Source organism: Dama dama, chromosome 26 (genome assembly GCF_033118175.1).
Source record: "Dama dama isolate Ldn47 chromosome 26, ASM3311817v1, whole genome shotgun sequence".
NCBI classification, from domain to species: Eukaryota; Metazoa; Chordata; class Mammalia; order Artiodactyla; family Cervidae; genus Dama; species Dama dama.
This window is the reverse complement of record NC_083706.1, coordinates 40,125,379-40,137,851: the sequence shown is the minus strand read 5'-3', so window position 1 is coordinate 40,137,851 and position 12,473 is coordinate 40,125,379. Positions and strand designations below refer to the sequence as shown.

The window sequence follows — 12,473 nt, the reverse complement described above, 5'->3', positions numbered from 1 at the left end:
TGCATTTTGACACTAAAGCAGAATGAAGTTGCAAAAAAAAAAAAAAAAAAATCTGCAATCACGTTTCTGTGAAAACTCCAACCAGATGAGTGAGTTCCCTTGCTTTCAGGAATATTGCAAAAATACTTTCAGGGAAGATGAGGCATTCTAAGCACCGCATTAGTTCCTTCTGTCCTCTGCTTCTTACAGACTCAGCAAAGTCTCAGGGGTGGAGGGAAGTAGGGCACGTGCTATTTGCTGTGACCTGGGAGTGGCTTGCTGGCTGTGCTTCTTTCTTAGTGTGGAGAAGGGTGTCGCAGCGGGCAGACAGTCCAGCACAAATGTGGCGCCAAGAACTCGGCAAGACTTGTACTTGGGACCTGAGACAGAGCTCCAGAGGGGTGCACCTTCCCTCCCCTCCCGCCAGCTCCACTCACCTGCCTGTAACTACGGGCAGGGGAGGGTGTAGCACAGTCATTTCAAAAGAAAACCGTTGAGAACAGAGTCCCTTCTGATAGTAACTCCTCTCCACAAAGTGAAAATGTTAGCCACTCAGTCATGTCCAACTCTATGTGACCTCATAGACTATAGCCCGCCAGGCTCCTCTGTCCATGGCATTTCCCAAGCAAGAATACTGGAGTGAGTTGCCATTCCCTTCTCCAGGGGAATCTTCCCGACCCAGGGGTCAAACCTGCATCTACCTGCACTTCCTGCATGGCAGGCCAGTCCTTGACCACTGAGCCACTGGGAAGCTCCAGGTGGGACCTTACAGAGTACCTCATTCAGTCATTCTAAAGAAAAAAGAAGCGCCATCATCTGGAAAGCTCCAGAACTATCCCTGTGCTCCCTTTCCTGGCCACTGGTACATATTCCCAGACAGACCATCCAGACCACATAGAAACCCTGCTGCTAACGAGGATCCTAGGAAAGAAAAACAACTGAGGATCACAGACCTAATTAAACATCTTCATTTTGGAGGCAAAGAAACGTAAGCTCAGGAGGTTCACGTGACTCAACAGCACTGACCACTGAGCTTTTTGGAGACTCCCTCCAGACCCAGGTCCCCTGTCCCTTCCAGCAGCCCACAGGGCTCTGCCTGACTGTTCCACTTACCCAGTGAGAAGGCATTTGTGTCAAACAGTCTACATGTCAAAGGAAGCTCTGTGCCAGAGTTGCAAGGTCATGGTTTCCCTTGACAAAATTTAACTTACCATTAAGTAATGTAAAATCCCACTTGCTTTCAGCTTCTCAAGGGATTGGGTGACCAGCCACCCTGGAGACTAATGGCCCTGTTGGCTCTGGCTTGCCCCAGCACCCATCAGAGGCTGGACAGGTCAAGGCAACCTGAAGAAGCAGAGAATGGAAAACAGAAGCAAGTTCACCAGCCTTTTGACAAAGATATGACCCGCTACTTTGGTTCACTGTTCCTGCCCTGACCTCCAATGGAAGGGAAGTGAGACCCAGAGACAAATCCATGACCAGACTACTGGGCGCCGTAGTCCCATCACGAGGGGGAAAGGCTCTAGCAGCAGCCCCAGTGTATGCCTGGCTCTGCGATCATTTGAAAGGGTAGACTGATGTGGATCACAGTCCAGTCCTAGACCAGCTGGCGATCCCAGAGAGGGAGCTGTGCCATACTCCTTCTCTTACAATTATGTTAATTTTGTGAATGCCAGGTGTGTCTGGGGTGGGGAGGAACGTGGATAAATTCAAAACAGAGAAAAGCAGGCTGGGCAAAGAATGCCTTTTTCAGATGGTTTCCAGGAAGCAGAAGAGAGGCTAAGAAGCAGAAAGATGTGTGTGTGTTCAGTTAACAGGAAAAATGACTGGAGAATGTCAGCTGCTGACCAGTCCTCATCAGTTTGAAGGTGAGGGTGACAAGATAAGCCACAAAAATACTGCTTCAGCAATTTCACACGTCTTGGGTAGAATAGTTCATTCAAATAGAAGCAAGCCATGAATGAATCTGCATATTCCACTGGTATGTGTGTGTGTGTGCCAAAAGAAAAGGGGATCTGAGAGAAGCAAAGAATAAGGCGAGAAAATTGGCATTTGTTGAAATCAAATGCAAGGCCTTGAGTTAGACAAGTACTTTATAAAATGTTGTGCTTAGTCATTCAGTCACATCCGACTCTGCAATCCCATGGAGTGTAGCCCACCAGGCTCCTCTGCCCATGGGAATTCTCCAGACAAGAATTCTGGAGTGGGTTGCCATGTCCTCCTCCAGGGGATCTTGCCAACCCAGGTCTCCCTCATTGCAGGTGGATTCTTTACCATCTGAGTTACCAGAGTAATCCCATCATGTGGGGCTTCCCTGGTGGTGCAGTGGTAAAGAATCTGCCTTCCAATGCAGGAGATGCAAGTTCGATCCCTGGGTCGGGAAGATCCCCTGGAGAAGGAAATGACAACCCGCTCCAATATTCTTGCCTGGAAGATCCCATGGATAGAGAAGCCAGCAGGCTATATAGTCCTTGGGGCCACAAAAGAGTTGGATAGAACTTAGTGACTAAACAACAAACAACATGGATTAAAACACCTCAGGTTTTGAGAAGATAAGAGCATTGCCGGAGTTCCAGCTAAGAAGTGGAAACACAGTTGTTCATACCCAGATCCCTGCTCTAAAGCTTGTACTTTTTCTAGTACCTGATGCTTCTGACCCACAGAAAGCTTTCAGTGAATATCTGCTGAATGACTGAACAAAAAGTTTATATGTTTCAGAATACTTTCATTTTATTTTCATAAGGCTGTGAAAGTCACACTCACTGAACTAGAAAAAAAAATCAATGATGTTTCCAGAAATGCATTATGGTTTAATGCAAGTGGTTATTTAAATCATTTATCAATGAATGAAATCAGAATTACTTAATCAAGGCCATAACTTAAGGTTATTTCTGTGTCTTTCAGTAAATAAGGTCAATGGGTTTATGCACTGAGCTTTAATTTTATAATCTATTATTCTGCCATTCTAGGTTAAAATCCATTCAGTCACTATTTCAAAACCCACATCATCTTATGGTCTCATCTCCTTACAGTCATGCTTGAAATGTACCAGCTAATTTAATACAAATTGCTACTTAAGGAAGACATTGACCTAGAGCAAGAGACAAACTGCTATTCTGCAAATTCCCAAAACAACTGGTTTAGGGTTCAGGAAAATGACAAGAAACAAGAAGTCTGCATTCTAGTATACACTCAAATCTCTAGACTGACCTCAGGCATTCTTAATTACAAGGAAAGCTCTATGAATGCAATCCTAAATCCCAACAGGTAAGAGGTAGACAACATTACAGAAGAAAACGTTTATAGAACTGTATGTCGTAGTGGTTTTAACATCTTTGGAGCATATGCTTCAAATAGCCAGAAAGAGATGGGTTGGAGAACCAACCATTGGCTAGAGTCTTTCCTGGAACCCCTCCCCACATTCTCTACTGAAAATAGGGGCAAAACAAAGCAGAATTGAAGCCCTAGTAAAGAACAGTCTGCTTAGCAAATATTTTGAATCAACAGATACTTCCTATGGGTTCATGTGGAGCACCCAGGAGAGGTGTCACAGCAGAGATGGAAAGTATTGAGCAAGCTTCCTCCTTCCAAGGAGCTTGCCTACAAATTATGACAATTCACAGTAGAGTGTCAAAATTTCAAAAGTGATTATGAAATAAGTACTAAGGAGTTCAGAGATCACCCTTGGAATTTGAGCTTCCTTAGCTATCAGCAAAGGGGCAATAGCAGAAGCCAAAGCAGGTGGGTGGTGAGACAGGAAAGATGAGCCAGTGGCTGTCCTTGGGAAATTACAGATAACTGCTATAAAATCTGAGATAGGCTGAGAAGTGCAGCATACCCTGGGCACTTCACTGCTATCTGGCTCCCTGATAATTTTTAGTATAAGAGTGTTACAAACTATTCAAATTGAATCTCTTATCAGGCAGCATAGAATTGACTGTACTTATTTTAAAGCTTCTTATTTTGATAATATATAATTTTAAAACCTACTAAAAATGTCTAACACTGTGAAGGAAATATTTCTTCCTAAAATCCTAATTTATTTTACAAAAGTTAAATTTCTAATTTATTTTACTATTTTACTTAAAGGACTATATGTTTGTCCTGTATATTATATCACAATGTGAATAAAAAGGAATTGCATATGAATCCTAATTTTGTAAGAATGCTCTAGATTTCCTTGGTGGCCTCATAGTACATAGTATAAGGAACATAATGTACACAAATGTTTTCCCCTGCTGAACTCATTGGCTCCATTCTAGTGAAAAGGCACAAAGAAAGAATTCTCACACCACTGTACTATAATCTGCTCTTCAAGATTGATAATACTCATACTCCAAATATAAGTCACAATAATCTTTGTGACTCCTGTAAAATAGTTTTGTTACCTATTTATGAATTTTCATACAGTAGAACTAAATGGAAAGTGTTTACTATTCAAAGTCATCCATAACTGTAAAACAAGACCCCCAAGATTCTTTTAAAGCGGCCTTTGTGTTCATCACTAGAAATATATTTAGATTTTACTCTATACCCAGACACTGTACTTAAAACTCAAAACAAAAAAGCCAACTCAAGTGAAAAATGGGCAAAGAGTGTGAATAGGCATTTTTCCAAGGAAGATATACATATGGCCAAAAAGCACAGGAAAAGATGTCCAACATCACTAATCATTAAAAAGATACCAAAAAAAAAAAAAAAAGCCACAATAAGATACTACTTCATACCCATTAGGATGTCTACAATCAAAATAATGGAAAATAACAAATGTTGGTAAGGCTGTAGAGAAACTGGAACTCATAAACTGTGGGTGGGGATATACAATGGTGCAGCCACTGTGGAAAACAACTTGGCAGTTCCTCAATAAATTAAACATAGAATTATCATATGACCTAGCAATTCACTCCAATGTGTATACTTATGGCAGAAAGTGAAGAACTAAAGAGCCTCTTGATGAAAATGAAAGAGGAGAGTGAAAAAGCTGGCTTAAAACTCAACATTCAGAAAACTAAGATCATGGCATCCGATTCCATCACTTCGTGACAAATAGATGGGGAAACAACGGAAACAGTGAGAGACTTTATTTTGGGGGGCTCCAAACTCACTGTAGATGGTGACTGCAGCCATGAAACTAAAAGATGCTTGCTCCTTGGAAGAAAAGCTATGACCAACCTAGACAGCATATTTAAAAGCAGAGACATGACTTTGCCAACAAAGGTCCATCTAGTCAAAGCTATGGTTTTTCTAGTAGCCATATATGGATGTGAGAGTTGGACTATAAAGAAAGCTGAGTGCCAAAGAATTGATGCTTTTGAAGTGTGGTGTTGGAGAAGACTCTTGAGAGTCCCTTGGACTGCAAAGAGATCAAACCAGTCAATCATAAAGGAAATCAGTCCTGAATATTCATTGGAAGGACTGATGCTAAAGCTGAAACTCTAATACTTTGGCCATCTGATGCAAAGAACTAGAAAAGATCCTGATGCTGGGGAAGATTGAAGGTGGGAGGAGAAGGGGATGATAGAGGATGAGATGGTTGGGTGGTATCATCAACTCAATGGACATGAATTTGAGTAAGCTCTGGGAGTTGATGATGGACAGGGAAGCATGGTGTGCTATAGTCCATGGGGGCACAAAGAGTAGGACACAACTGAGCAATGAACTGAACTGATATACTTAAAAGAACAGAAAATAGATGTTCATACAAAAACTTACATACAAAAGTTCACAGCAGCCTTAGCACAATAGCCAAAAGAAACAACTGAAATGTTGAGAAATAGATGAGTGGATAGACAAAATGTGGTATATCCATACAATGGAATATTATTCAGTCATAAAAATGAATAAGTACTGATACAGGCTACAATATGAATGAACCTTGACAGCAATGTTCTAAGTAAAAGAAGCCACACACAAAAGACCACACATTAAATGATTTCATTTCTATGAAATGTCCAGAAGAGGCAAATCTATAAAGACTAAAAATAGATTAGTTCCTAAGGGCTTGGGAAAATGGAGGAATAGTGAGGTGATAATTAAAGCGAACGAGGATTTTCTTTTTGGTGATGCAAATGTTCTAGAAGTGACTCTAGCAATGGTTTCACTTATCTAGGAATATTCTAAAAACAATTGAAAGCTATTACATTTTAAGTGAGTGAATTAAAAATCAATAGCATATACTGAAGTGTGCTTCATTTGGAAATTTCTTGCACAATAGTTGTTACATTGTTTTGATTTCTGCCACAAGAATTTGGTGAAATTCCAGTGTTCTCTCCCCATTTCTGATAAAGGGTTTATATATATCACTGTTTGCTTAAAGTTGTTTCTGTAATAAAAATAAATATAGGTAGGACAAAACTTATTTGTGGTCAAGACTTAACTTCTTTCTAAAAAATAAAAAAGCAGAAAGTGCCAATTTCTAATCATTCTAGTAGCTACAGTTTGTCAGATAAGATGCCTTTTCACTGTCCATCCCTGACCTGTTCAGTGCAGCTGCAGGGAAAGCTACAGTTTCTGCTCCTGCTGTTTCCCTCTAGGGAAGCAAAAGATACCACTTCTTTGGGGACTCAAAAAGCTTGAGCACTTTCATTCTAGTTTCTCAAATACAAAACCAACTACTGTTTTAAACTTGGATCAATGACAGGGAATTTGAAGAAAGACAGTATCCAGATAATACATATTTATCTGTAGTTTAAAACAACTCATACTGAGATGAGTCTACATTAAAAATAGTTTACAAGACAGAATGCTTTTCACTATTCATGCTGTGTGTTTACAGAACAGTCTGCCATAGCTGAATTCCATTTTCTATCTTACTCTAAAACAGTGCTACTGTGTCCCCAACCAACCGTATAAGATAAACTTGCAGCTATGAACAAGAATGTTATTTTCTTTTTATGTCAAAGGTTTCTATTGATAACATCATATCTTATGCATTCACTTCCTAGATTACTGTCTGGGGGCTGGGGTATTATATTTAAACTATATATGATGTGCAGAAGGAAACTTAATTTGACTTTTAAGGTTTAGAGAAACTAGTTTGCAACAAGTCTGGACCTCAATTTTCACATTTTCCTTTACATTCATTTAAACTTAGATACTTTCAAGGCAATAAAGTTACATCTTTTTCTTTCATTTTTGACTCAAAATTGCCACGCTCATATGTAATCTACATATCAAGACTGACAATTCTGAAAACTAGAGGAGTATATCTCCATTTAAAATAGTGTAAGTTAAAAAAGGAAAGGAAAGCCTATCAACTTGAGATCAATCCAACAGATTTAGTTCCCATAGATTTAGTTCCCATAAAGACTAAATCACATATCCAAGTCTTGACAATAAATCATCAAGAGTTTGCCGGTTGTACGGGATCAGTAGTAAGCCATCTGGCTTATTCAGTTTACATCTATGTAACGAGTGTTATTCCAAGTTTTTGATATTTCCACAGCTCATAAGTAATGAGTCTACTGGCAGAGGCTGCACCATAATCTAATTTCTATGGGAGATTTCATTTGATTTTGGTTAGTTTTCTACAGCAAGTCAAAGTCTGAATGCCACTTCAAAATAAATGAAATAATTTCAATGAACTGCACAGACCATGGTCTCCAAGTTTAAGTATAGCAATTTGCTCTATTCATGTCTATTGCCCCCACTGTGTTTATGCTCTCCTTCCTCCACCCATTTCAAGGAGGTAAAGAAGCAAGACAAGAGTTCTCTCTGCATAAATTTCCTCCCCTTCACACACTTTCCTTTTTATTTATAAATCTGCTGCAGCAAAAGCATCTTTAAAAAGAACAGACTTTGCCCTTCCCCAAACTGCCTAGGAAAAAAGAAGCTGTTTGACCCCAGTTCCTTTGAGAAGAAGAAGCATCTTTACCGACTCCCCTTTTTTCCTCCACACTATGCTTTCTGCTTGCTCCCCTTCACCTCATTCCATGCATCTCCTAACCTCAGACAGTCAAAAGCCAGCTGGGGCTACAACTGTTGGCTGCTCTTCCTCTTGAAACAATGGGGCACATGCAGCAAAGTAGAGGCATTTTTAAAAGTTGAAGCTTAAAAATGAAACCATGTCCATCGCTTTAAAAATATTTTATAAATCACTTCTCTCACTCTCATCACTTCTCCTTCTCTCAAATACATAGGGAACGTCCCAAAAGCAATGTTTGACTCTAGAACAATGTTCACGAACTGAGACTGGCATCGGAATTACCTGGAAGACTTACTAAAACAGACTCTGGGGTCCCACACCCAGACTGCTTCATTCAGTAGGTCTGAGATGAGACCTGAGAATCTGTACTTGTAACAAGTGACCAGGTGATGCCGATGCAGGGACCACACACAGAGAACTACTGTCCTAGACAGGGGCTTCTCAGGTGGCACAGTGGTAAAGAATCCGCCTGTCAATGCAGGAGATGCAAGAGACGCGGTTCAATCCCTTGGTCGGGAAGATCCGCTGAAGTTGGAAATGGCAGCCCACTGCAGTATTCCTGCATGGAAAATTCCATGGACAGAGGAGCCTGGTGGGTAACAGTCCATGGTGCCTCAAAGAGCTAGACACAGCTGAGCAACTGAGCATGCACACATAGCTTAAACAGAGAATGAATGCTAAAGAAAGAGAAAAATTAAAAATTTAAGATTCCAATTCACCTCACCTCCAACTGTGGGACTCTGGGAGAGTTCAGTAGCCTAGTTCATGGAGGTGGCATCTTGGAGATGAGTAACAGGAAGATGGAGTTAAGAGCAGGCCTGCTGCTTGCATGGTTTCCCTTCTCTGCTGGCCCCTCAAGATACTCAAAGTATCAAGAAAAGGAAAAGGAAATTACGGAAATAAAAATGATCATTTTTTGACCAGTCGGTTCTTTAGTACCCCACTCACATCTTGGCTCTATTTCCTTTTTCTCTTAAACTGCTTGTAGTGTTAACGCAGTGGGCACTTGATTCAACCAGACGTGCGTTCAGGTCTTGCCTGACTTACTCTGTGTCCTTCAACAAGTCAGTGAACTTCTTTGCCCTCCCTTCTCCCATATCAAAATTAGGGATAACACCTGTACCTAATCTATGATATTTCTGTGCTAATACAATTTCTTCCTACATGTGCATTGACTGGCACATACACAGTAAATGTTAGCTTTTGTCATAAATGGTCCTATTTCTTCCCTGTGAGAACATTCAGTGTTCAGTATGTTACATATCACACTACCTATTTGATACAATAGGTACAAGTGTCACTTCCACAGATGTTTATTTAGTAGCTACTATGTGTCAGATGTAATATATTATAGAAGTTTATTAAAAATAATAATCTGTCATGAAAAATATTGCTAAAAATAATATTTTATCTAGAAAATTTTGACTTTATATGAACTTATATTTAAGAGAAATACTTGCCTCCAAAATTGGCTACCTAGGAAAATTGAGAGGATGTGTTTACTAACCACAATTTTGTTTTCACAGACACTAAAATAGTAGAATGGAGGAAGCAAGGGGAGCATAATTCTGCAGATACCTTGGCCTTATATTATTAAGGGTATATTTTAGACCCTCTTAAAGACCACAAGCCCACTTTTCCTGAAAATCATTATGTTTACATAACAAAACAACAGGGAACAAATTTGGCCAAGGGTTATCTTATTTTCAGCTCACAAGGACATCATTTTCAGCCCATTACATCAGTCAGAAATTCAACGATGAGTTAGTAATAGGAGCAATTTTCCATCTTTCAGTTCTTTCTCGTTCCCTCAGTGAATGCTTGTGAATTCACCCTTTCACCAACAGAGCCCCCAAACTTATCAGGCTTCATTTCCTGGAGTATATAATGAAAGCGCATAAAATTCTGGGTACCGCAGGTATCTGACTGAATTTTCAAGCAGTTAACAGGCTAAATACTGCGGTTGATTTTAGCCTCACTACATGCCTTTGATCCTTCCTCCTCCCAGATTTCCCTGCCCCAAGAAGGTTATCAGAGGACATTTTAAGAGCTGGGTGGATGTGTTACAGGCAGTCTGGTCCAGGCCGGAATTTTACCTATGGAAAATGCCCTGCCCAAAGCCAAGTGCTCCAAAGGACATCACAGGTATCTTCCTTCACTCTCCACTGTGCTTTCCCTACATCACTGGCCTCTGTATTTTGCTTGAAAAGAACCTCAACAAAGAATTCCTTATCAGAGTTCATGCAGAAAGACCCCTAAGCTTCTCAATCACTTCCCTCCCTATGCCAGTTATTATAGCAGCGACTGTTGGTAATAATAGCAACCTGTGTGGTAGTAGCAGGAATCTGAGAGCCAATGGGGCTGTGAGACTTCCAAACACAGAACTCCCAGAGAAAAGAGTTGACTCTTTAGCAAAATTACATATTACCCCAAATCCCCTAGGAAACCAGATGCTGAGGATTATTCTTTGGAAATCCACTTGGGCAATGTTTTCCTCTAATTTTCTCTAAAGCATCTTAAAAAAAACCCGTAGTTCCCCAAAGTTTCTACCCAAAGAGAAGTGTAACTTTTAAAACCTGAGCTTCTCTACGCGGGAAAACAAAACATTGTTTTATCTGCATGTACATTTCAAAACGCTCTAACACATCTGTCACTTTGCTGAAGTGGTTTTCTTCCTTCAAAAACGATCTGCCATCTAGACCTGTGGCTTCGGCGACGAAGGGATTTTTGTGGGTGAGGTTGGCAGCCTCCAGCCGCCGGAGTCGTTTGGCTCATGGTTCCAGCGCTCCGGAGGCTTCTCTTTGCGCGCTGGCTCGGGTCACGCATATGCCGGAAGTTCCCCGGGGGCTTTAGTTTATCCACTCGGACGTTCGCGATGATCTGGGCCCGCTCAGCCCCTCCTCTTCCACCCCCACCCACCACCGTCGAGACCTGCTCTAGCCACGACTTGTGAGAGAGGAGCATCCTCCCTTAGCCAGGGGCGCACCGGGGACCTGGGGTACGCTCGCTGGGCCCTGGCACCCCTCTCCCCGCGCACTGATCACCGATCCGCAGGTCACATCCTCTCTCTGGAGCCGCTCTTTTCGCAAGCTCCTTCCCCTCACCTCTTCAAAAACATAGGCAGCCTTGCTCCTATTAAACCAGGCACAACCTCCCCCAAAAGTTCAGACTTGAGACACGCAGCGCTATGGATCGTTCAGTCGAAGCAAGTCGATCCCTGCTACGGACAGCTAGGTGGGCAGGGGATGCCCCAAGCACAAACCAGCTCACGGACGGCGTGGGAGCCCGCAAACTGCCCCTGGGCCACCCAGGCCAGGGGAGAGGAGGAAATCTTGCGGGACAGAATTCGCAGAACGGTCCCCGGGGAGGAACTAATCCCACCCCCGCGACGGGGAGCGCTGGACGGGACAGGACTGTGGTCACTAACAATGCCATGCACGGGCCGTCGCTGCCCCTCGCCTCTCCCCGCTCTGCCAGGCCTGATTACACACACACACACACTCGTACACACTAACTCACACGCCAGCTCTCCACCCCAGACGGGGTGGCCGAGGCGGGGGAAGGTATGAGGCGCCCCGCCCCGGGGTACCTGCCGGGCAAGGCGACCCCGCGGCGCGACCCCCGCCCCCCCGCCTCTGCGCAGACAGACAGACGGACGCGCTAGGGGCAGCAGGCGCTCAGGGCCGCCGCACGGATGCTCGCGGGAGTCCCACCTGGGGAGCCTCGACGAGGCGGCGGCGAGGGCAGCGCCAAAGTGCCCGGCGCGCCCGGCTCCCCCCTCCACCCCGCCCCGGCACAACTTCGCGCCGCCCTCGCTCCCGCCTTCCTTCCTTACCCAAATACTGCCGCAGGTCGAGCAGGAAGCGCGGGGGTCCCCCGCCGAGCTGATAGAAGAGAGAGCCCAGGCAGAAGACCAGCAGGGTGGCCATGCAGAAACCGTAGTCCCGGAGGGAGAAGCGCACGAAGGGCAGCAGGGAGACCCGGCGCTTCCAGCTGCCCAGGCCCGGAGGGGCGCCCCCCAGAGGGGCCCCATGGGGCCAGGGATCCGCACCGCCGCCGGGATGCTGCGGCTGCTGCTGCTTCTTCTTCATCGCCGGCTCCGCCGCCGCGCACAGCCTGCCCGTGCCAGGAAGAGGTCACCCATCCGCCTGCCCATCCGAGGAGGAAAGCCCGGCCGGCCGGCTGCACATGGGCAGGGCCGCGCCGAGGGCAGCCCGGGTGGGGGGCGGGGAGGGGGCCGAAGTTGCCGGGCTCAGGAGACTTTCCTCGGCATGGTCCCCGCCGCCGCGGCCCGAGCGGCCGAGGTGCCTGTCCCCGGCTCGGCGGCGCTGCCCGCGCCCGGCCCGCTAGCGCCCCCGCGTCCCGCGCCCCGCAGCGCCTCGGGCTCGCTCGCGGCCGCCGGGGCTCGCCTCCAGCGCCAGCGTGGACCCCCCCGCCCCCGGCTTTGTGGCTGTCGGTCTCGGCGTGTTTTGTCCCGGCTCAGGCTCCTCTACAAAAACTGCGGGGAGGAACCGGAGGCGGACACCATCCCCTCGCTCCACCTCCTTGAACAGGGGTTTTCCTCCTTCTC

General features: G+C 44.6%; 1 protein-coding gene across 2 annotated transcripts in view; it reads right to left on the bottom strand.

The window, feature by feature from the left end:
* UST (uronyl 2-sulfotransferase) overlaps positions 1-12,213 on the bottom strand; it is a 313,320-nt gene extending 301,107 nt beyond the window's left edge. Inside the window, exon 1 of one of the 2 annotated variants that reach the window (XM_061130018.1) lies at positions 11,739-12,213. In XM_061130018.1, coding sequence (XP_060986001.1) covers positions 11,739-11,994 — 256 coding nt within the window. In that variant the 5' untranslated portion in view covers positions 11,995-12,213. The remainder of the gene's footprint in view (positions 1-11,738) is intronic. The other variant, XM_061130017.1, reaches the window with a different exon arrangement.
* Positions 12,214-12,473: the final 260 nt, after the last annotated feature.